This window comes from Eulemur rufifrons, chromosome 7 (genome assembly GCF_041146395.1).
Source record: "Eulemur rufifrons isolate Redbay chromosome 7, OSU_ERuf_1, whole genome shotgun sequence".
NCBI classification, from domain to species: Eukaryota; Metazoa; Chordata; class Mammalia; order Primates; family Lemuridae; genus Eulemur; species Eulemur rufifrons.
Window position 1 is genome coordinate 65,572,526 of NC_090989.1, and position 25,282 is coordinate 65,597,807.

Genomic DNA, 25,282 nt, shown 5'->3' on the forward strand with positions numbered 1-25,282 from the left:
CCCACCTCCTGTCACAGGCAAAGTCACATTTCTTTGTCGCTTTGGGGGAGGACTCTGCTTAGTGACTGTCACTCCTGGAGGCTCCTCTGTTTTACAAGGTTTACCCAACAGCAGACTGTCTGTTCTGCCGGCCAAGATTTTCTGATCTGCTCCTCGGTGATGCTGACTGAGGACCATTTCCGATGCAGGCCGGCCGCCACCGGGCATGCAGGAAGGCGCTAACGGGCCACTTAGCACCCCCTGGAGAGATCCTCTTGGTGAGAGGATGGGGCTGTGTGGTGGGTGCTCAGAAGCTGGGGGAGGGCCACACTGGCTGTGCACACCTCCCTAACTGCCTGCCATCCGTCACTCATGGTCGCCTGCACCCATTCTGGGGGCCAGAGTGGGAGGCGCCTCGTCCAGTGACCACAATAGGCCCCTCAGCCCTGGGAGCAGCTTCGGCTCGGCTGCACCCACAGGGTCTTTGGTGAAGCGCATTTCCTCACGGGTGCTCCCTCTTGCTGCCAGCAGGCCGTGACTTTGTGAAGGTGGCAGCGTCTGGCCCTGTTCCTGTGCAGACAGCCACGTCCTGCGGCATCTCTGGATGCCCAGGGGCTGAGTTCTGCGAGTGGTCTGGGCGGGTGGGCGGTGCTGATGGCCGGCTCCTCTGATCTCCTCTGACCTCCCACAGCCACGTGCAGACCCGAGCCAGGGCCCAGGCATGGGGGCGGAAAGGGAGTACAGCAAGGTCTCAGCCCAACTCCAGATGTCAGGAGCCAAAGGTCCCGGGGGAGCAGGGCCTGGTAGGGCAGGAAGGGCCCTGGAGGCCCCAGGGTGGGCTGCGGGGGCTGACGGGGCTGAGCCTCTGCATCGGCCAGTGGTTTGTTTTTGACCCAGAGGACTGTCCCCTGCCGTGTGCCCCCTCCATCTGCTCCAAATCATCCCACCTGGAGAGTCATGTGGGTTCGTGCCCCTAGTGAGGTAAAGGATGAACGAGGAGTCATTCACATCCCTCAGGTGAGTTCACACCACCAGGTGTGGTCTTATTAACACTGGCTGACGGCAGACACCAGAGGGCTGCTTTTCGAGGGGTGGCAGAAAGGAGATCAGAGAGGGCATGGGAAGTGGCAGCAGTCCTGGGGCCATGTGAGGCCACGGGCTGGGAAAGGAAAAGTGGGAAAGGCCCAGGTGAGCACGCTGAGTTCACGGTGTCTGCACGCAGCCCACCCACTTGAGAATCCGCCCTGGGACAGCTGTGCCATCTCCACTCTCCTTCAGCAAGTGGAGTCCAAGAGGAGGGGCCCAGGGACAGCCAGACTGTCAGAACAGGGTCCAGAGGGCCTGGGTCAAGGCCTGCCTTCAAATCCACCCTGCTGGCCTCAGGGCCTGCTGCAGCGGCCTCCCACCCACCCAGTGCCCTCTCTTGCTTCTGCCACCCGCACCCTGCCCCGCTCGTCCACAGGATGGAACCAGCACCTACAGCCATTCTGTTTATAGAGTCTGGAAAGATCTGGGGAAATGCCTCCTAAAGGAGAAGCAGACAAGGGGAGGAAGGAACGGCACCAAGACCTAGCAAGAGTTAGTACCTCCGGGTGGCCAGACTGTGGGTGCTTTTATTTTCTTCTCTATGCTGCTCTTATTTTCCAATTTTTCTACAAAGAACATATGTCCTTCATATAATAAAAATGTTTATTTTTGAAAGGTCAAAACCAAATCACATTCTTCTTTTAGGACCTAATTCTAACTCCTCTGTCTTCATAGTGTCTTCCTTGACTCACCCCAGCCCAGAATAATCCTTATTATGTCTGAATTTTTTTTATTAGAATCAGGATCACAAATCACAACTGATGCCAGTTGTCTCAAAGACACAGCTAGACAAGTTCATCTAGTCGTGCCTCTTTGCTCTGTGTCCTCTCCCTCCCATCTCCCCAGGGACCCCCATTTGGGTCCACAGAGCCAAAATACTAAGCCCTTGTTGGCTGTGGGCTCCGTTCCTCACTGACCCCCACTCTGTGTCCCAGAACACTCAGGCCTTTTGTCAAGACCCAACCCAGGTGAGGATGTGGAGAAACTGGAGCCCTGTGCACTGCTGGCAGGAAGGTCCAATGGTGCAGCCCCTGTGGAAATGGCATAGCAGTTCCTCGGGAAGCCAAAAATAGAACCCGCATATGATCCAGCGATCTCATTCTGGGTATGGACCCAAAGAATTGAAAGCAGAGGTATGAACAGATATTCGTCCACACATATTCACAGCAGCATTACTCAAAACAGCCAAAAGGTGGAAGCAACCTGTGCCCATTGGCAGATGCACAGATGAAATGCGGTACAGACATACAATGGGATAGGATTCAGCCTTAAAAAGGAAGACAAACATGACACGTGCTATCACATGGATGCACCTTCGGTATATGACGCTAAATGCAATCGGCCAGTCAACAGAAAGCACGAATACTGTATGATTCCACATGTGAGATGCCGAGAGCAGTCAGTACACGGACACGGAAAGTAGAATGGCGGTTTCTAGGGGCTGGGGCAGGGGGAGTGGGGAGTTAGTGTTTAATGGGCACAGAGTGTTAGTTTGGGAAGATAAAAAGCTCTGGAGATGGATGGTGGTGACGGCAGCACACAGTGTGAATGTCCCTAATGCCACTGAACTGCACACTTAAAAACGGTTAAGACGGTGAGTTTTACGCTAAGCTGTCTTTTTATTACAACTAACATAATCAATCAATTACTTTTTTAAAAAAGACCCAACCCCAGTGGCTCCCCCAACAGGGCCAGCAGGGTGCTCCCAAAGCGTCCCACACGGCCCTATCTCACCGCGAGGGCTGGACATTCCCCACGGAGCCAAGACGGCGTCTTTTTGAGAGTGGCGGCCTGGCACTCAGTAGCAGCCCAGTAAATGTTTGTGGAATGAATAAAACAACAGTATAAAGACCACTCGTATCTATTTCTGATACGGGAGTAGAGTTCAGAGTACTTGTCTTGCTAACAGGTGGGGGTAGGAATGCAGGGCGGCCATGCCCACTCCCCACGGGGGCCGCGGGCTGGGGACGTGGTTGGAGGTAAACATTTTCCACCCTCCGCCTGCAGGGTGCACAGTCCGCCCACGGGGATCTCAGCATCTCGGACATTGTGGCGTGGTCATTGTAATTCAGAACCACACTGTGGCTGCGCCAGACGCCGGAGCAACCTGGGGAACGCAGCCAAGTCCTTGAAGGAGACCGGAGAGGAGATAATAACCTTCAAAGGGGAGGCGCTGGGCAGAGAAGGGATCTGAAGAGGAAGGAACCCGGCAGCGTGTCCCTCCCCCAGGCCCTGCCACGCCTGGCGTGGGGGAGGGGGCAGGTGACCTCGTTCCCACACCGGGCTCAGCAGCCCCTCTGCCAGGACCCCACTGCGGCCCACAGGGCTCCTGGGTGCCTGAGAATTAGGCTCTGATTCAGGCTGGTGAACCAAGACCCCCCCCTACTCCATCCTGAACCCCAGGGGGTCCCAACAGATGGAGCCCTGGAAGGAATTTTTTCAGGCAGAGGACCAACTCCCTAGAGGAGGCGGCCTTCCCTCCCTTCACACAAAGAACAGTTTCTGGAACGATCTCTCGCCTACCCCACCACCTACGACCTTTAAATCCTAAGAGCTCCAGACTGGGGACAGGCCAGTCAGGTGCAGGGCCATCCTCATTCAGAAGGGGCCTTGTGGAAGTGGAGAGTCCTTCAGTGTCCTCTAAGGGCAGGCGGGGCATTCTCTGCCCCCGACACCTTTGAGGTTCGAGTTACCTGACCTTACCTGACCGCCTCAAGGGCAATCACCCTGCAGCCTCCGGGGCAGGCGTGGACTGGGGGCTCTCCACGCACCACCTCCCCGCCGCTCCTGGCAGCCCTGCAAGGAGCTCTGGGCCGGGGTGGCCTCCTCTTACAGACTCTGCATGTTTGTGCCTTTATCACAGTTGTAACAGAACAACGGAGAGGGGCGTTGTCTGACATCCATACCCTGCAAAGTCCACGTCTCCCTGTCGCTCCCCCCACTCCTCCCAGCAAACCTAGCACGAGGCAAGCGTGGGATAAATTCGAAAGTTACAGAGTATGCGTTGTTTAGCGTGTGTCTTCTGCAACAGAAGGTGAGCTTCATGGTGGCAGAGACGGTGTGTGCTTTAATCCTCGTCACACTTCCTGCCTCTAGCTGAGTGTCCGGGGGCGTGGTAGGTGGTCCCCACCAATTAAGGCAGAAATAAAACATTAGTTGAACAGATGAGTGAATGGATATGACTATCCCATGTTGCAGTTGAGGAAAACTGAGGCTCAGTTAGGTGCCTTGCCCAGGTTCCCACAGCCACTAAGTGGCAGAGCTGGGTGTGGACCAGACTGTGCAACACGGACCTTCATCTCGCTTCACTCACAATGGCTGACCACTTGGCAAGACTGACCTGGAGGTGCCAGGGTCTGTCTGCGGCTACCTTTACTGTGAGCCACGTGGTGTGGTGCCTTCTCTGGCTGGCCTCTTCCTCGAACCCCCTGAGGCTGACTGATCTCTCTCCTCCCTAGGGAGCACTCCAGGAGCCCTTTCTCCCCCTGAGCAGCCTCTGCTGGCATGTCCTGGAGGCCCTCGTCCTTCCCAGGAGTGGGGATGGCACGGCCCCCAACCCTGGTGCTGTTGGCTGCAGGGGGGCAGGTCTCTGAGGCGGAGATGGGCATGAGAGCTTGCAAGCCATCGCCCGACATGCTCCATCTGACCTGCCCAGAGGGGCTGAAACGCTTCCATCTGTCATCACACATCAGACGGGAGAGGCATCTGGGTGTCTCTGGCGGGTCTCTAAGGGTTCCCTGCCTCTGGCCTGCCTCCACCCGTGGCTGGTGGTGGCTCAGCACCAAAGCACCCTACAGGCCCCCGCTGGCACCCCAGGAACCATATGCTGCACGACTATTCTTCCTCAGGGCCAGGGAAGAATCAGGCCACAGACAGTGGTGGTCCTGTAAAACTCTGTCACCCTTCCCCACCCAGGTCAAACTCTTCTCTTTGACCCCCCTTCAGTCTCTTCCCCATCCTTAGATCCAGGCCCAACTGTCACACTGTGGAGTTGATTTATTTTTCTCGTGGCCTTGCTCTTGGTGGGGCTAGAGAACAGCATGTCATCACCCTCTCTAAATATTATAACTCTGCAGAGAATTGATGAATGTGACTCACCACCCTTCCATTCTCCAACTAGAAAATCCCCAGGCCTTTCTTTGTTGATATGAGTGTGATAATAATCATAAAAATAACAGTAACAACAATAATAGCAGCTCACAATTACTGAACACTTGTTACGTGCCCAGATTCTGTGCATTATCCCATTTACTCCCTCTTAGGTAGGTATTCTCCTATCCTATTATGCAGAGGAGGAAACTGAGGTTCAGAGTGGCTCAATGCCTGTAACTTGTCCTGGTCACACTGCTAGGAACAGCAGAGATGGGGTGACATGCAGGACTGCTTAACCCCAGAGCCCAGGCCTAACCACTATACCCGCCTGACCCTCTGTGAGCGCAGCCCCAAAGTGCATTTTTAAACTATGATGTCACTCCCACCCTACTGCTCAACCCCTAACCCAAGCCAAAGGTTCAACCCCAAAACAGAGAGCGGAGCAAGCACTGTGTTTCCACCAAGGGCTGCACCCCTTGCTGCTAAACAGAACAGGGAAAGAGGCCCCAGTGGGACATTTGCATGTGATTGCTTGCAGGTGGCCTCTGATGTGTACCAGCCACCTCTCTCCTGGCGATGTCAGAGTCAGAATTATCTCTATCCCCATGAAAATTACGGCATCTTGGCTTTTCTCTCCTTTCATCTCTTTCCTGATTGCTGTCATTGATCCTGGCACAAGGCTGTGACAGAAATACCCTCACTGAGGCTGGGGTCTGATGCTCAGACCACTCTGTGATTAGGACGCTGTTCTTTTATCTGCCCCTGTGGGAGCGGAGGGGGAAGGAAGTGTCACGGGGCGGGGGGAGCCATTCCTTTAGATAATCACAGTGGAAGAGCCCTGAGTCAGCCCCTCTGACCAAACCCCCGTGCTGGAGGGCTGGGGGTACAAAAGCCAGCCACCGTGGGATGGGGAGCAAGATGTTGCCTGCCGCGTGGGAGGGAGAGGGGTAAGAGGGCCAAGACCTGGGCAGAGGTGCAGGGGGGCCAGGTGGGCCCGCTGAGAGCCTGCGCCTGGAGAGCCAGGCTGTTTCTGAGCAACACGTTTTCTGGACTTTATGTTCTGCTGCGTAAGTGAAACCTGCAGAAATCTCTGCCAAGCTAAGAGTGATCAAGGAAAGCGACTTTTGTCCACAGTGCTGGGGACAATGGTGAAGACAGGACCAAGAGAGAAAATTCCAGAAGGGGGAGAGCTCAGAGGCTTGGTTCATATGTGTTGGGACCGCTTGATGGGCAACCCCTTCCCTCCTGAAACTTGAGCCTCTGGGATTTGTTCAAACAAGAAAGGCAGTTTCTTTACACGTCCTGCAGTGGAGACCCCCGATTGCAGCGGCTGCTGTTGGCTCCTCAGTGACACAGACACAGACGCACACGCACACGCACACATACACACACACACACACACACACACGCGTGCGCTGCCAAACTCCTCCCCCTCCTCTGAGTGTCCTGCTGGCCCGAGGGCTCCCCCAGCCTCCGTCCCACAGAATCCCTGTACAAGCTCCCTCCTGGGTCTACGAAAACATCAGTCCAGCAGTCAGGCGAGGTAAAGACTCGGATATCAGAACGCTTTCTGGAGGCAATTTTCCCACTTAACTAGCTACAGGATCTTGACAAGTTACTTCATCTCCGTGCCTCGATCTCCTCCCCTGTAAGACGGAGATAATCGAGTATGGACCTCTTACATTTGTTGTGGGGACCGAGTGAATACTCAGAAGCACCCAGGGCAGAGGCTGGGCTCGTGCAAGCTGCACATCAGTGTGCACTCTCACTGCTCGTCATTACCCCACCAGGGGAGGACGGGGGTGTGAGGAGAAGGAGCAGGGAAACCAGCACACCCAGGCCACCTACAGGGCTCAGAGCCCGGAGTCAGGCTGCAGGTCCACGCTCTGCTCTGAGCTGGCCTTGGCTGGGCCCTCAGGACACTCCCGGACATGGAGATTGGCCAAGGGGCAGCCTTCTGGGAGAGGAGGCAGCACTGCTGGCTCCACTGTCCCTAGCTGACAGTGGAGCCTGGGTGGGCTTCAGGGGGATTGGGAGACCCCAAAAAGCAAGGACAAATGAGTCGTGCAGGTACATTCTTCTCCCAAAGGCAGAGCATGTTTGGGAGACAGATGGAGGAAACAGGCAGAATGGACACTTTTGGACCCAGGGCACACTTGGGAACTGGGCAGCCCAGTTTGCTCTGTGTGGAAAAGGCAGGGCTCCCCTCACCTGGCTGCCACCAGCCTCATCTCAAATGCGCATGTGTGTTTAATAATTTGCATTATCCCGGCCGGCGCGGTGGCTCACGCCTGTAATCCTAGCACTCTGGGAGGCCGAGGTGGGCGGATCGTTTGAGCTCAGGAGTTCGAGACCAGCCTGAGCAAGAGCGAGACCCCACCTCTACTAAAAATAGAAAGAAATTATATGGACAGCTAAAAATATATATAGAAAAAATTAGCCGGGCATGGTGGCGCATGCCTGTAGTCCCAGCTACTCGGGAGGCTGAGACAGGAGGATCGCTTGAGCTCAGGAGTTTGAGGTTGCTGTGAGCTAGGCTGACGCCACGGCACTCACTCTAGCCTGGGCAACAGAGTGAGACTCTGTCTCAAAAAAAAAAAAAAAAAAAAAAATAATTTGCATTATCCCATTTAATCCTTTTATGGAAAATTCAGCCCAAGCCTCCAAAGGGTCCTTTTTGCAGCAACCTTAGAGGACTCAGGGGTCCTAAGGAAACCTGCCCAGGGAGAAAGTAACTCTCCCGAAGGCAAACGCACAGCTCCTTTTCTGGGCATATGGGAGGATTATCGGGCTCTCCCGGAAGCCACACTAGATGAAGGCCACGATATCACTTCATGTCCCCATGGAACTCATAAGCAGATTTTGCACTCTATTAATCTACATCTGTTTGCACGTCCCTGCTGTCAGTGGCTTCTGTCTAGGGAGGCAGCAGGCACGCCGTGAGTGCAGCGTGGGCTGTGGAGCAGCCGACCTGGCTGTGCCCTGGCTTTACCCCTCCTGGCTGGGGGACCTTGGTCCCTCTAGTCTCTTTTGATCTAGAACAGTCCCCACCTTTCTTTCTGTCTTCATGACTGATTTTTTAGAGTCCAGAATGCAGTCTGTCCTGCAGTCTGGATCTGTCCAATTGTTCTCTCATGCTGTTTCTCTCTCTAAACCTTTTATTACAGAAAAGTTCGAGTACAGTATATGCAAAGTAAACAGGACCGAGCTTGATGTATAAGCTGAGGGTGCTGATGAAGGTGGCCACTTGCAGGGCTGTCAGGAGGACAGCAATAGGGTGGCCAATGCCTGGTCAGTGCCTGGCACCCCCTGGCTTGGAAGGCGTGGAAGCTGCCAGATGGTGATGGCGATGTGACCATGGGGTGACACTTGGGTCCCCAGTCTGTGCTTTCATCTCCCTTGGGGGGTTTGCCCCAAAAGCTGGTGGTGCTGCTTCCTCATTTGTTCTCCCTCTTCCTCTCTCCTCTCTGGGTAGCCTAACTGCCCCCATCTCAGCACCCCCAAGGGACGTTACACAGGGCAGTGACAATCCACTTGACAGACCTGGAGGGTGCTCCAGACAATGCCCTTTCCAAAGCCACCAGGCCACCCTGTTGGGCTGTGCCCTCTTGAAAGGAAGGAATGAAATGGATCCCTTTGGGGTCCAGCTCTCCCACCTGCCCTCACCCCAGCCTCACCCTACCTCACGTTGTCATGTTTCTGGATGTAAATCTTATGGAACATCATATCCTCCTGCTTGGCGTTGATGTCTGCTTTCATCTCCATGGCAACATGACGGGGAAGGACAGACAGCAGGAGCCGCTCCTGGGGAGGGAAGCAGATGCTTTCGTCACCGCTCCTTCCACCTGCCTGGCAAGTCCCCTCTCCTCCACATCTGTGCCCCTGCTGCGGGACCCTGGAAAGCTGCTCAGGCTGTCCAGAGACACATGGGGCTGACACCTGTGTGTGCCTGTGGGCCCCGTCCCCAGGCCACCACCCAGTCCTTCTGCCTGGCTTGCAGTGCTGCATGGGGGAAAGCACTCCTGGTGAACCTTGAGCTCTGAGCTCCTCAGGTTAGATTCTGGATGTCGCCTGAGACTGTGTGACCTTGGGCAAATTACTGAACTCTCTGAGCCTAAGATTCCTCGTCTATAAAACGGGATGAGGTTGCTAAGAGTATTAACAGTCATCCGATCAGTCAGCAAATATTTACTGAGTGACTGCCATGTCCCAGGCACCGTCGAGGGGCCAAGAGTAATATCCAAGAGCCAGACAGGCAGGGCTCCTCCCTCACAAAGCTTCTGATGTCATGGGGGCCTGGGGTGCTAGGGGGGCACTGAGTAGGGATGCCCGACCTAGGTGGGTGGTCAGGGGGCTTCGTGGAGACCAGAAGGATGGGCTGGGAGGAGGGTGCTCCAGCTCCACAGGGGACCATGGCGGGGATTAGGGAGAAAGCCAGCTGACTTTGAGGAACCAAGGGCTGTCACACCGGCCACAGGGGAGGTGCCAGAGAAGTGGGGTGGGGCGGGCCACACTGTGGAGGGCCATATCAGCTGTTAGTGGGGTTTGGACGTGGTCCCCTTTCCAAGTTCTCCTCCTGGGCCTGCCCTGCTCCAAGATGTCCAGCTGTCTCCTGTACCAGGCCCCTGCCGGGCTCATTCTAATGACTCTCTTACCGGGAACCTTTCACTCTGGCTGCTCTAGCCCTCTTCCTCCTGTCCTTCCCTCCACGCTGGCTGCTGGGGTCACCCTGCCATGTGGCCCTGAGGCTCTTCTGCTGCTTCTGTGTCATCTCTGTTTCCTCTCTTTCCTCCCGGCCCCAAACATGGTGCGTCCCACCTCTGTCCTCGTCCCATCCACTCCTGCCCTCTGGGAGCAAGTCCACTGCCAAGGTTCCCACTGCCAAGGTGACTCTGACAGCCACCTCCCACATCCCTGCCACCCATCCAGGGCTCGTCAGTCCCCAGCTGCCCATCTGGAGGTCTTGCTGCCACCACCTTGACACCACGCCCCAAACCACACTGGCCTTTCCACATTGTCATGCCCCGATGGCTCTCCTTTTCAAGTCCCCTGCCATTGCCTGTGACACCTCTGTTGTGCTGCACCAAGGCTAAGACCCTGCCCATATCAGCAGCTTTTACCTTTCAGAACTTTCTCTCTGAGAATCATTCCTCTCCCCTGAACCCCAGGCCCTGTCCAGCACCCGCCAAGTCCTGCTGGTTTGGAAACAGCTCTTGTACTGTCCCTTCTGTCCTGCGTCCTCCTCCACTGCCCTCCCTGATGCCGGTGTAGCCCCGATCCCGCTGAAAGACTACCTATGTCACGCCACTCCCCTGCTCAGCACCTCCACAGGTCCCCTGCTTCCACCAGCCACATCCAGTATGGGTTCTTCGGGGCCACTGAGCCCACTCTTCCTTATTTTCCACGGCAACCAGTGCCCTCGTCCACCTGCCCCTCGCTGTGGCTTGCCCTAGTCCCGGCCCACTCCCACCACAACAGCCTCAGCCTCTCACAGGCCCAGGCCACATTCAGGTCCAGCCTGGATGACCAGGACAGCCTCCAATCACTTTCCCTGTCCCCAAGCTGGCCACCTCCAGTCCGTCCTCCCTGCTGCAAGCAAGCGAGTGCCTTTTCTAAAACACCCACCAGACCACATCACCTTCTATGCCTCCCAAAGCTTCCAGGACCAGCCCGTGCCCACCGCCTGGCTCCTCTCTGCCTTCCACCTGCCGTCCCTGCAACCCTGAACTGAAATCCACGTGGCACCCCAGAAAGAGTGGACCACGGGAAGGTCCCCACGCCTCCTGGAGTCTCCCCTGCCGCCGCCCACAATCCTCAGCTGGCATCATGTCCTCACCTGCCGTTCCTGACCCCCTTTCATGGCCTCTCCGTTCCCAGGAGGAGGCCCGGATCTGGCTCCCACACCCACGTTTCAGGGGCCTGTTAACTGCGTCTCCCCGTAGCACGAGCAAGGAGAGACCACCTTGGGGATCAGCGCTGCGTCCAGCACCACGGCCCAGAGCTTTATGCTCAGGAAGTTGCAAATCGGCGAAGGGCTGTGCCCCCTGTGGCCGTCTGGCCTCCCCAAGTGGCAGTACATATGGCCATTGAAGGCCAGCTCATATCTACTGAACTTCCAGCAAACAGTTACTGGTGACAGAAACATGAATTAAAGGGCGATTCCCTGAAAATATAGGCTACAAATTGTTTAGCTCCCTGAGAGGCCTTCCCACATTTATGGCTACTTCTGGGGACCAGGGCCAGGAGGAGTGGGCAGGGGGTGGCTGGGGAACGATCCTGAGCCCCCTCACCACAAGCTCCCCCCAGGGGTCCCAGGCAGCTCTTTCTGCAAGCCTCGCTGGCACTGGCCGGCTGGACAGAGGCGCCTGTGCCCAGAAAGCAAACTTCCCTGCTCGGCACCTTGGCCCTGAGCATGGCACGGCCAAAACGCTTCCCCCCACATCCCTGTGGACTGGGTGGAAGGCCTGCCTGCCAGGGCCAGCTCGAGGAAACGGTGATGGGTTGTAAACAGGAATTCTCCTGGAGAAGGGACGAGGCCCAGCAGTGAGAGGACAGGGGAAGAAGGTGATCTCAGGGGAGAGACGCTGAGGCCTGGGTGGCCGAGGGGCTGCTGAGGAATGCTGGGGCTGAGGGGTGAGCTCGGGGCAGTGGGACAGAGGCAAGGTATGCTGTCAACAGAGGACACCACAGAGCGAGGGCTCCTCTCAAGAGGCTGGACCAGGAGCCCAGACAGGGCCAGGAGAGAATGATGGGGACGGCCTGGTCAGTGTAAGTGGGGACTGGCAAGACACGGCGGCCACAGAGGCAGCACTGGAAGGGGAGCGGGGCAGGTGGGGACTGGGGCCTGGAGAGGCTCTACAGAGCTGCCCCCTCGCTCGGCTGTCTGGGTGTCACCAGCCGTGTCACTGCAACTCACCTAGCAGGCATGAAGCTGAGTCAGGGACGCCCCCCATGGTGGTAAAACACTCTGCACGCAGGGTGGCCACAGCATGAGCTCCATGCTGGCCAGCAGCTGCAGTGACCACTGCCCTCAGGGCCATCCTCTCCCCATCCCCAAGCTCAAAGGCAGGTCCTCCCCGTTCACACCAGCCATGGGGCCTGACACAGCATGTGACGCACAGCAGGGCTCCAATGATGCTTGTGGAGGGTTTGGGAGACACTGAGACAGGAGAGGGGGGAGGCCCCTCTGGGTTGGGGTAGGCTCATCTCGTAAGAGCCACAACTCTGACGTGTCCAGTGGGAGCCCCATCACCCTACTGACCTGCCCCTCTTTCCCCTGAGGTCACCCTGGCCCCCTCTGGGCCTCCTGTCTAGGAGTTACCAGAGCCCTGGCTGGGTCACCCATAGGAGAGGAGCCAGTGGTGACCCAGACCTGGAATCCAAGGAGGACCCCTGCCCACCCGGATGGGAACAGCTGGAGTCCTGACACAGCCCTCGGCCCCTCCCACCCAATCCCCCCCCTAAAGACAGGCACACACGGGCCAGTCCCTCTCTGCCCCAGGGCTCACTGAGTCTGTGGCCCTGTGAATGGCCTGCTTGCCTGGCCCAGGGAGGTCTAGGGAGAGATGGACTGTCTTCTTTCTCTGAGCCAACCAGATCCAGAACCCCGCAGAGAGGAAGAGCCAGGTGAGGGGTGCCGTGGGAGCCGACAAATCCCATCTTCTCTCCTCCCTCACCTCTCCCCAGGGGAGCACCTGACCCCAGCTGGGAGTGCTGCCCGCTCTGACCACCCCAACAAGGGGAGGAGGAGCCCTCTTGCTGCTGGCTCGTCTGCGAACCCCGGGGACACAATGAGGAGGCTGTGGGCCCGGGGCAGGGGTAGAGCTCTTTCTCCAGAGGCCCTCTGGAGGATTCCCACAGAGCCAGGGATGCTGGACTCCCTCCAGGGGAAACATTCCCGGCAGCGGGGATGGAGGCTGAGCCTGGGAGGCAGGGCTCCGGTCTCTGTACTCCCTCCTGCCCCGCGCACAAGGGCAGGGGGCTGCGCTCACCTGCTGCTGGTTCTCCCGCTGCGAGTGGAGCCGAGCTTGGATGCACTCCCGGGTCTCCTGGAAGGCCTGTCTCTGGGAGACCTCGGCCGGGTAGTGGGTGCAGACGCCCACGATGTTGGTGCAGGAGAAGATGAGGACATTGGAGACAAGCTGCATAGGGAGAGAGGAGCACACCAAGCTCAGACCCGGTCTGCCCGGCCCCAAAGCACAGAGCACCCCGCCCCCGTCTCAGCAAACAAATGCCGAGGACACCCCACATGCAGCCAACCACCGAGCAGCCCAGCATAATCGGTCAGGCTCTCTGACTCTCTGACGTCCTCAAAGCCCAGAGCTCAGCTGGCCTGTGATGGGGTTTGGCCCCTAAGGATTCGGTCACTGAATAGCCATACTGAACGTGTGCACAGCACCAAAAATGAAAAGGTTTAAGTGCACTGACGATGCTGGGACAGGGCTAAGCGTGTGCTGGGGGCAGCAGGGGCACTGCAAGGAAGGTGGCACGAGGGTGGGGGGACTTCACTTTGCAGGTGTGACAGAGTCCAGCACAGGATGAAGGCCTGCCCTGCTCCAGAGACCAGCTTCAGTGAAGCAAGGCCTTGCGGCCACCCGTCAGGTCACCGTCACTGTGCTGAAACCTCTGGGCAGTGGAAGAAGGACAAGGCCTGGCCGGTCGGGACCCATGTCCACAGTGGGTCCCAACCCCTTCCTGCCTGGGCTTCCAGCCTTTCTCCGGCCAGCGCCCAGCCTCCCTGACAAGCCACCGCACCAGCTGGCCGGCGTCTGCCACCTCCCCTGCTCCTCACCGACCGACATGCATGTGTGGAAAAATACCACTGCCCCTCCAGGTCAGCAGAGTGGAGGCTGGAATTCTTTTGAAAGGAGTAGTTACGGAAAAGCTAGGGGAAAACGAAACACAACCCAACACGACCCACAAGAGCAATTCTATGTGGCACATTTCAGACCCTAGTGAACAATGTTCAGGTAAACTTTTCTCTTGGCAGGTAAAGCTCCGGGGGTATCTGAGTATACTGACCCTGGTGCCCCTGCCTCTGGGCCACGGGGACAGAGCCACGCAAAGATGCTCTGGTTTCCAGGCTGTGGGGGCTGTGAGCTGTACCTCAGCTATTCCCTCCATAAACGTAATTCTTGGTCACAGCTCCCGAAGGGGAGCCCAGGTCAGCCCTGCACTGTCACTGTGGCTCCCGCAGCCCTCAGGAGCCCTGTGTTGGCCCCACGTCCTGGGGTGAGGATGGCACTTGTCCACTCGGATTGCAAAGAACCTTCCTCTGGGACTTCTGCTGCCTGGCAGAGACCGCGGCCAATGGCTCCTACACTCTTCTCCAAGGGCCTCTGTGTTTCTGCAACCTCGACTCAGGTCTGCGTCCTACCTGAAGGCTTGCCCCACCGCAGTCGTGTCCTGACCTTCAGCCAGGGTCCCCAGCGAGCCTAGGCCCAGAGGCCGTGTGAGCTCCCTGCTGGACGTGGTACCCTCTTTCCCTGGAGACGACCTACAGTGCGCCTGCCCCAGGCCACGAAGAGACTTTCTCTTTCCCATTTCAAATCTTCCTCTCCCCTGGCTGAAGAAGGCTCAGAACTTTGTAACTAAGACTGAAAACTTAAAATTCATGAAAGAAAAGAGATATTACTGGATATATTGGCTGTATATTAATTTTTTAAAAGCTGTTTTTTGTAAAATATTTCATAAATCTAGTTGATAAACAATTCTCTTAAGATTAAAAAAAAAGAATGTCTGAGCTCCCCTGTGCCTCCTGGATGTGCCTTCAGGGAAGGAAGGTGCAAGCTCCGATTACCAGCTCCACCAACTCTGCGCAACTGTTGCTGACTCATAACCCCCACACCTCCCACCCCGCCCCCAGCCACCCAGAACCCCATTGCTGTCATCTGATGCAAACACATGGCATAGGCAAGCCCAGCCTATGTAGCGCCAGGGAAGAAGACCCCTGCCCTACAGAAACTTACAACCCAGCTGGAGTGATATAGACAGAATGTTCCCGTTTGCCCCAAGTTCGTATGTTAAAATCCTGACCCCCAGTGTGATGGTGTTAGGAGGTGGGGCCTCTGGGGGTGATTAGGTCATGAGGGTGGAGCCCTCACATATGGGATTAGTGGTCTTACAGGAAGAGTCACCAGAGCTTGCTTTCTGGCTTTCTGCTCTGCCCCCCCCCCCCCCCCCCGTGAGGATGTTAGAAGACACCCATCTGCAACCCCCCATCTGTGCTGGCACCCTGATCTTGACTTCCACCCTCCAGAACTGTGAGAAAATAAATTTCTGTTGTTTACAAGCCACCCAGCCTATGGTATTCTCTTACAGCAGCCCAAACTATCCTAGGACAAGGAGATAGTAATAAAAACGAAAGGAAAACCAGCAATATGAAGCAGAAATCCAGAAATCCATTCATACCAAGCAAAGGGTAGAGGGGCGTGCCTGGGTGGGGGCGGGGAGGGCTGGGTGATGGGAGGGGGTCTCTGGGCAGGCCTGGGGCACGCTGGGCCTCTGAGTTAGGGGCACATTTGTCTAGGCCAGCAGGCAAGTGAGGCAAAGAGTGTCCCCTGGAGAGAGCAGCAGAGGAAGCTCAGGCACAGGAGGCTTATGTCCCCAGGGTACTCAGGGCCCTTGAATAAATAATCCAGGCTCTCTGATTCTCCAGGAAGAGTCCACAGAGAGACGATGTAGCTGGGAAGGCAGGCTGGAGCCTGACTAAAGAGTCTGAATGTGAGACGGAGAGGGCCTGGCACAACACTTGGGAGCTGTTAAGGACTGTTGAACCATAGAGTAGGAGAGTGAGCACACAGCTCTGGGAGATTCATCAGAGGCAAGAATACAGGGAATGGGAGACGGCTCAGGATGCTGCCACAGAAGCCCGAAGTATGAGGGAGACTTGCACGAGGCTAGGGGCCAGCAGGGCAGAGCCGACTCTGAAGGAAGAGCCCCTAAGACCAGAGGAAGTCTTAGGACGAAGTCCAGGAAGAAGCAGCGTGGCCTGGAGTATTGGCTAATGCAGTGACTATGGAGCGGAGCCTCTGGGACATTGCTGGGAGGCCTGGAGAGAGGGGAGAAGAGAGGGCGGGAGGCTGCGGTGTAGACTGCAGGGAGTTCTGAAGGATGTTCGAGATAAGAGAGATCTGTGGGAAAGGAGAGAGGAAGGTGCTGGGTGACAAAAACAGGAGTGAGAAAGGAAAACTGGGAGGGAGGAAGTGAGGAGCTAGCCTCAGACGGGATGACACATCATGACAATGCAACATGACCAGGTGGGGTTGATCCCAGGAATGGAGGCTGGTGCAACCTCAAAAATCGATCAGTGTAATTCTCCATATTCAAAGACTAAATAGGCCGGGCGTGGTGGCTCACGCCTGTAATCCTAGCACTCTGGGAGGCCGAGGCGGGTGGATTGCTCAAGGTCAGGAGTTCGAAACCAGCCTGAGCGAGACCCCGTCTCTACTAAAAATAGAAAGACATTATATGGACAACTAAAAATCTATATAGAAAAAATTAGCCGGGCATAGTGGCGCATGCCTGTAGTCCCAGCTACTCGGGAGGCTGAGGCAGTAGGATCGCTTAAGCCGAGGAGTCTGAGGTTGCTGTGAGCTAAGCTGACGCCACGGCACTCACTCTAGCCTTGGCAACAAAGTGAGACGCTGTCTCAACAACAAAAAAAAAAAAAACAAAAAAAAAAAAAAAACAAAGACTAAATAGAAAAACCATATGGTCATTTCAATAGTTACTAGAAAACATTCGACAAAACGCAACATGATTTTTAAAAAAACTCTTACCAAATTAGGAATGGAAGGCAAGTCCCCTACTCTGGTCACTAGCATGTACAAAAACCTACAGCCAAACATCACACTTAATGGTCAAAGACTGCATATTTTCCCGAGACTGGGAGCAAGGCAAAACTGTCCCCTCTCACCACCGCTATGCAACAACACAGTGGAGGTCCTAAATCATGCCATAAGACACGAGAAAGAACAAAAGACACACAGATTAGAAAGAAAGAAAACTGACTATTTTCGAGGACATGATTGGCTATGTAAAAAACCCGAAGCATCTACAAAACAACTATCAGAATTAAAATGCAAATTTAGAAAAGTCACGGGATGCAAGATCGTTCTACATAAAGCAACTTTATTTCTATATATGAGCAATGAACAATTGAAAGTGAAATTTTTGAAAGTACAGTCAGCCCTCCATATGCAGGGGTTTTGCATCCTGAGATTCAACCAACTGCAGATTGAAACCCATGGATTCAGAGGGCTGACTGTACTACACCATTTTACATAAGGGACTCAAGCATCCGTGGAATTTGGTATCCATGGGGATCCTGGAGCCAATCCCCCGTGGATATGGAGGGCCAGGTGTATCTAAATAGCACCAAAAACCATGAAATACTTATGTAGAAATTTAACGCAGTATGTGCAAGACCTGCTCACTGCAAGCTATAGAAGAACCCTGATGAAAGGAATTTTAAAAGACCTAAATGATGGAGGGATATACTGTGTTCATGCATCAACAAACATAATATTCAGATGTCAATTTTCCCCAAAATTTTCCACACATGCTTTGATTGGAATAGCAACACAATCACAACCAAAGCAACAAGAAATAGCCAAAATAATTTTGAAAACGATAGACCAAGTTGGAAGACTCACACTGCTCAATTTCAGACTGAACATAAAGCTGCAGTAATTAAGACAGTGTGGTACTGGCATTAGGCTAGAAATAGAGATCAATGCAATAGAATTTAGAGTCCAGAAATCAACCCTTATATTTATGGTTAATTTTTGACAAAGGCACCAAGACAATTTGATGGGGAAAGAACAGTCTGTTCAAAAAATTATACTAGGATAACTTGATACCTACATGCAAAAGAATTAAGTTGGAGCCCCTACCTCACATTATACGTGAAAACTAACTTGGGGAGATACACTCTAAATGTGAGAGCTACAGCTATAAAAATCTTAGAAGAAAACATAGTAGTAAATCTTTATGACCATGGATTAGGTGATGATTACATACATATTACATCAAAAGCAAAAATAACAAAAGAATAAAACAGATATGTCAGACTTCATCAAAATTAAAAACTTTTGTGTTCCAAAGGGCACCGTTGGCCAGGCAAGGTGTCTCACGCCTGTAATCCTAACACTCTGGGAAGCCAAGGTGGGAGGATTGCTTGAGGACAGGAGTTCCAGGCCAGCCTGAGCAAGAGCCAGACCCCACCTCTACCAAAAATAGAAAAAATTAGCCAGGCATGGTGGCACGTGCCTGTAGTCTCAGCTACTCAGGAGACTGAGGCAGGAGGATCGCTTGAGCCAGGAGTTTGAGGTTGCAGTGAGCTATGATGATGCCACTGCACTCTAGTCCAGGTGACAGAGCGAGACTCTGTCTCAAGAAAAAACAAACAAAAAAACCCAAAAGACAAAGGGCACTGTTAAGAAAGTGAAAAAGATAACCCACAGAATGAAAGGAAATATTTGTGAATATTTACAAATACATAAAGGCAATCAATGGAGAAAGAATAGTCTTTTCAAAAATGGTGCTAGAACAATTAGAATTCGTATGGTAAAAAGAAACCTCACAAAATATAAAAAATTAACTCAAAATGGTTCATAGATCTAAATTCAAACTCTATAACTACACAACTTCCAGAAGGAAACATAGGAATTTGGATTAGGCAAAGATTTCTTATATACAACAGTAAAAGCATGATCCACAAAAGGAAAAAAATGATAAATTGGACTCCATCAACATTAAGAACATCAAGGCATGCACAGTGGTATACACCTGTAGTCCCAGCTACTCAGAAGTCCAGGCCAGCCTGAGTAACACAGCAAGACCACATCTCAAAAAAAAAAAAACAAACAACAAAAAACAAAACAAAACAAAATAACCCCACAAAAATTAAGAACATCTGCTCTTTAAAGAACATTGTTAAGGTGATGAAAAGACAAGCCAAAGAATGGAAGAAATTATTTGTAAATCACATATCTGACCAAAAAAAAAAAAAAAAAAACAAAAACTGTACCCAGAATTCACAGGGAACTCTTAAAATGCAACAATAAGAAAACAATCCACTTTTTAAAAGAGCAAAGGATTTGACCAGTTTACTAAAATAAAAAAAAAATACGTAAGGATGACAAATAAGCACCTGGAAAGATGCTCAACATCTGGAAAATGCAAGTTTATAAAAACAATGAGATACCACTACACACTATTAGAATAGTCAAGTTAATTAAGAATGGAAAGAAAAGAAAAAGGAACTGCAATACCAAGAACTGGTGAGAATGTGGCGCCAATAGAATCTTATATCTTGCTGGCATTAATAGAAATGAAAAATGGTGCAGCCACTTGGGAAAACAGTTCAGCAACTTTTCATACAGCTAAATATGCATTTGCCTTATGATCCAGCCATCGCACTTTTAGGTATTTACTCAAATGAAAAGTTACGTTCACACAAAAATCTGTGCATCAATGTTTATGGACAACTACTCAACTACGAAAAGGCACAAAATGCTGATGCACGTAACAACATGGATCTATCTCAAATACTTTATGCTTTAAAATGAAAAAAGCCAGACTCGAAAGGCTACCAACCACACGATTCCATTTACATGGCATTCTGTGACAGGCAAAGCCGCGGGGATTGAACATAGTTCAGCGGTTGCTGCTGGGGCCGGGGATGACTATCAAAGGGGCAGCTTTTGGAGTGATGGGACTGCTCCCTATCTGGATTGTGTTGGTGGTTACACATCTGCATGCGTTTGTCAAACCCACAGAACTATACACTAAAAAGGGTGAATTTTGCTGTATGTAAATCATACCTTAATAAAAAAGAACAGGAGTCAGATCCACGAGACCAGGAGAGAATGTGAGGGGCTGGCTGGATAGGGAAAGAGGGCCCTTTCCTGTTTCTCAGGCCAGAAAGAGAGGCCAGAGTCTATTTTGAGACATGACCCCAAGGTAATTATCAGCTGGCCGCTGCAGCATCTCTGCACTAATCCTCTGGGTCTCTCCTGCTGTAATCTGACCCTGCCCGCGGCCAGAAGGCCAATGGCAACAGATGGTGCAAATCCAGGTAAAACCGTGCACCCTAACCCAATAGGGGTCCAAATGGCCCTGCTAAGCTCGGTATGCTCAGTTCATCTCTCTTTAGTGAAACACAAAACCCAGCAGGCAGAAAGAGGGTGCTAAGGTTTGAGAGGAGGGCTTGGGCGAGGCTACTGGAAAGGGGAATTTCAGCAAGGTGGAGCTGAGGGAAAAAGAGATTAACACCGGCCTCACACACACACTCACACCATCCACCAGAAAGCAGAAATCTATGTACCAGGTTTTTGGGGGTTTTCTTTCTTTAAGAGACGGAGTCCTGTTGTGTGATCCAGGCTGGAATGCAGCGGCATATTGTACACAGCTCACTGCAGCCCCTGACTCCTGGGCTCAAGCGATCCTCCCACCTCAGCCTCTCGAGTAGCTGGGACTACAGACACACACCACTGTACCCCAGGTCTTCACGGGTGCTCCGGCCCCTGTGCAGACACTCAGGTTATGAATAGAAAGGAGGCATCAGTAAAATCTGATGGAATTCTACTTACAGGCTCCTGGCGAGGAGTCCGTAGCTTAGAAAGGATCTCATGCCTTGGGCACAAGAACAGTATGTCCAAATGTTGCCCAGCTCTCTTCTCCACTAAAACAGTGATCAATAGTAAGCCCTTTCCTCTGGCCTGATGGTGGTAGACACAGTAAAAGTAAGTGTAAACCCTGTACTTATGTAAAGGACTTAATTAGTAAATAATAACAGCTATCATTCACTGCTGAGACTTCCCAACAGCAGGTAAACAGGGCCTGATTAAGCATTTGCTGGTTTTCTCTGTGTTGGCCTCACGGCACATCTAACCGCATGGAACCTGAGTGTGTGTGTGTGTGTGTGTGTGTGTACATGTTCGCGTGTGTGTGAAGGGACTCAGTGGTGTGGTGGAGCATGTGACATAGACCCACATTACAGTAAGTGGAGTGACAAGGAGACCCAACAATACAGCAAACCTCAGCCTGGGAGCAGCCTCAGCATCTGCCTTTAAAACAAGCCCTGCAGATGGCCTGGGTCCAGGTGGCCCAGGTCCAGGTGGTCCTAGGACCACACCAGGAGAAACCCCACTAGATGGGGAATGTTTGGAATTCTACTCTCAGAGTTGAAACGCAGGGGAGATGCCTATGAATATTTAATACTGCTAAAACCCCAGCACTTCTGAAATTCAATCTGGCGGCCCGCAGGCTGCAGGCTTGATTTGGGCCAGGAATGGCAAGTTACAGTGCTGGGTTGTGCAGCGTCTCCTTGGCGGAAGACTCAGAGAAATCCAAGCAGCCGGCCTCAGGCACTGCAGTTTCTGCATCTCCTCTCTGAGCTCTCAGGGGCCTCCGTGGGCCCACTGCAACAGGCTTGTTACTGGTAGTCCCGGGGAAGGTGCAAGGCTTAGGGGAATGAGGAAGGCACGGGTTTGGAAGAGAACGGAATGAGTTGCAGACTAGGGCTAGGGGAGCCCCCTGCTCAACTGGCTGCTGGTCCTCGTGAGTCAGCTTGCAGTGAGGCTCACAGGTGAATGGCGGTGGTGGTAGGAATCAGAATTCCCCAGGGAGCCAGATTTAGTGATGGGGGAAGGGGGTGAAGCAGGATGCTCAGTTAAATTTGAATCTCAGACAACAGTTTTTTTAGTATAAGTAGGTCCCATGCAATATTTGGGACCTACTTATACTAAAAAAAAGTATCTTTTGTTTGTCTGAAATTCAAATGTAACTGAATGACCCATATTTTATCTGGCAACCCCACCAGGGGTCCCTTTCAAACCACACCTGCCCTCCCCAAGTTCTGACAGCCCTCTCCCCCAGCTCCCACCTCCTCCATCCTGCTCCTCCTTCCAGACCCTTCTCCACTTGTGGTGAGGATGGGGCAGACAGACCACAGCATTTTCCCTTCACACCAGAGTCTGAAATTAATTACCTCAATGAAGTGTAAGCCAAAGAGGTGAGAACCGGATTTTCCAAAGCTACCCCCTGGGCCACAAGAGGCTAGACCACCTCAGGGACCCTACTCCGGGTAGCAAGAAGGGAGCGAAGCCCTTGCCTGCAGGGTGTCCCCTGGCCCCTGCCCTCAAGACAGGCACAACCCCTCCTTGTTCTAGTCCTTTTCAGTTTACAACCAAGTGAGTCCCAAATAAAAGAAGCTGGCAAGACTGCCAAGAGTTCCTTCCTCCTATGCCAGGTTTCACGTGTCCTACACAGTGGTAGTAGGAAGCTCAGGGGAACTCTGTAGAATCCCATTAAGGTAAAATAACTCAAGGAAGAATAATCTTAAATTATATACACTTGGAAGGCATATCGGCATGGTTCCTTGCATACTACACCATGTTCAATTAGGTGTCTAATGGCTTTTTTTTTTAAATATTACATAATTTTAACTTTTTTTTTACCATAGTGATACCTTTAAAATTCTTCCTTTACAAAGAATCATGATTGCTGTATGTGTTTTTGATGATCAAAGTGGCATTACCTCTGTCTAGGGACTTTTGTGACAAGGTCCTCTTTCAAGGAAGTGGCCGGCTCTCTTCCGCTGACTCAGGACAAATAGGACCAACCCTGCCTGTCAACGCTCCCTATTCCCATTGCCCAGATGACATCCCCCTCCTCTCCTTCCCAGCTAAGATCTAGCTGCTCTGCGACCATCACTCTCTCTTGCTCCAGAAACTCCCAAGAGCTCAGGATGCCTCCATGCACACGACCCTCTGTGCCAGAGATCCTCTGATGATAACCTTGACATCATGACACTTTCCTACTCAAAAGCCCAGCAGTGCTCCCATTACCAGCAAGATAAAGCCCAGACTCCTGCACTTGGCATTAACACCCTGTAAGCCTCATCACAGACCATTGCCCTGTCGCACTGCCCACCCCAGCTATTCATTCACTATGTCTGAAAAACCCCAAGCTACAGTATGCTTCTAAAAGTGGAATGCTTATTTAATGCAACATTAATGTTACTAAAATCAGAGCCTGAAATATTAACAAATCAACAATTAGCATCTGCTTAATACATTTACAGGGAAAACAAAATAGACTAAAATGTGAAGAAAGGCAAGACTCTATGAATGATCTAGGAATGATCACGCACAGTGATTTACAGTCTTCGAAACACTTCCACACGTAATATTTCATTTCACCGCACTGCATTTTTATAAGACAAGCAAGCTGGGCGGCAGCATCCCCCTTTTCCCAATGAGGAAACTGAGGCTTGAGGAAGTAGCTCTGCCTCGGGTGACACAGCAAGGCAGTGGCAGAAGTGGGATCACAGCCTTCTCATTCAGAGCTCAGAGCTCATCCTACTCTACTGTACGAAGCTGTTATTTATCCCAACTTAATTTAGGGCCAGTTTTGTTTTATTCTATTTAATAAAGAGACACTCAACTTTCTCTCACCCTTGTCCTGGGCGCCCCGGGCCTTCTTCGTAGATCCTGGTCACATAAAGTACTGCTGATTAGGCACCTACTCCCAGCCACTGCCAGACCCGATGAATGTCCTGCGGGGGCCCTGCCTCCACCACACACTGGCTCCGAGGACTGGCCGCTGTGAGGGGGAAGGGCCCACAGCCTGTCTCTTGAGGCCAGGTCTCACTTCTGTACAGCTTCCCTTAATTGCAATTCGCCCCTGTAAAGTGTACAATTCAGTAGCTTCTAGTGCATTCACAAAGTTGTGCAATCATCATACTAATTCCAGAACACTTTCAACATCCCCCAAAGAAACCCCACACCCCCTGGTCACTGCCTATGCCCCCCCAACCCCCACTCCCTTCAACCACTAATCTATGCCCCTACGGCTCTGCCTACTCTGGATATTCCATATAAATGCAAGTGGACAATAGGTAGCCTTCTGTGCTTGGCTTTTTTCACTTAGCACGATATTGTCAAGGTTCATTCATGTGGTGGCATACACAAGTTGAGCATCTCTTATCCGAAATGCTTGGGACCAGAAGTGTTTTAGATTTTGCCTTTTTTCAGATTTTGGAATATATTTGCATACACATAATGAGATATCTTGGAGATAGGACCCAAGTCTAACATGAAATTCATTTGTGTTTCATACATACCTTATATGCATAGTCTGAAGGTAATTTTATACAATATTTTTAATAACTTTGTACATGAAACAAAGTCTGTGTTAAGTACTTATGTGTGGAATTGTCTACTTGTGGTATCAGGTTGGAGTTCAAAAATTTCTGACTTTGGACCTTTTTTTTAAATGGAGGTTTTATTTATTTATTTATTTATTTTTAATTAATTAATTTTTTTTTTAAGAGACAGGGTCTCACTCTGTTGCCCAGGCTGGGGTGCAGTGGCACAATCATACCTCACTGCAGCCTTGAACTCTTGGGTTCAAGCAATCCTCCTATCTCAGCATCCTGAGTAGCTAGGACTACAGGCGTGTGACACCATGCCTGGCTAATATTTTAAAAAATTTTTTAGAGATGGGATCTTGCTACGTTGCCCAGGCTGGTTGCAAGCAATTCTCCTACCTTGGCCACCCAAAGTTCTAGTATTACAGGCGTAAGCCACCTCACCCAGCAATTTTGGATTTCAAATTTTCAGATTAAGGATGCTCAACCTGTGTCAGTATTTCATCCTTTTTATGGCTAAATAGTATCCATAGTATCCATAGTATCAATCTACCACACATTATTTATCTACCATCAGTTATACACTTGGGGTTGTCCACTTATTAGCTATTATCAAAAATGTTGCTGTGATGAACAGTCACATGCAAGTTTTTACATGGATGTGTGTTTAATTCTCTTAGATACAGACCTACGAGTGGTTCACTCGGTAGCTCTAAGTTTAATATTTTGAGGAGCCCCTCACTTGTTTTCCTAAGCAGCTGCACCATTTCTATTCCCACCAGTAGTGTATGAGGATTCCCGTTTATCCACATGCTCCCCAACACTTCTTTATGTTGTTCTTTTATGACAGTCATCCTAGTGGGAGTGAAGTGATATCTCATTGTGGATTTGATTCCTGTAAATTTGTAAAGCAGATAGTGACAGTTACAAGTGAGATGATTTATTCTGTAACTTGCACAGCTGTGC

General features: G+C 52.0%; 1 protein-coding gene across 1 annotated transcript in view; it reads right to left on the minus strand.

The window, feature by feature from the left end:
* The window catches only part of ADCY5 (adenylate cyclase 5), a 149,653-nt gene that overhangs the window by 47,594 nt on the left and 76,777 nt on the right, over positions 1–25,282 (minus strand). Inside the window, exons 2-3 of the mRNA XM_069475115.1 lie at positions 13,149–13,298; positions 8,840–8,961 (exon numbers count right to left, since the gene is read on the minus strand). Of these exons, the coding sequence (XP_069331216.1) occupies positions 8,840–8,961; positions 13,149–13,298 (272 nt within the window). The remainder of the gene's footprint in view (positions 1–8,839; positions 8,962–13,148; positions 13,299–25,282) is intronic.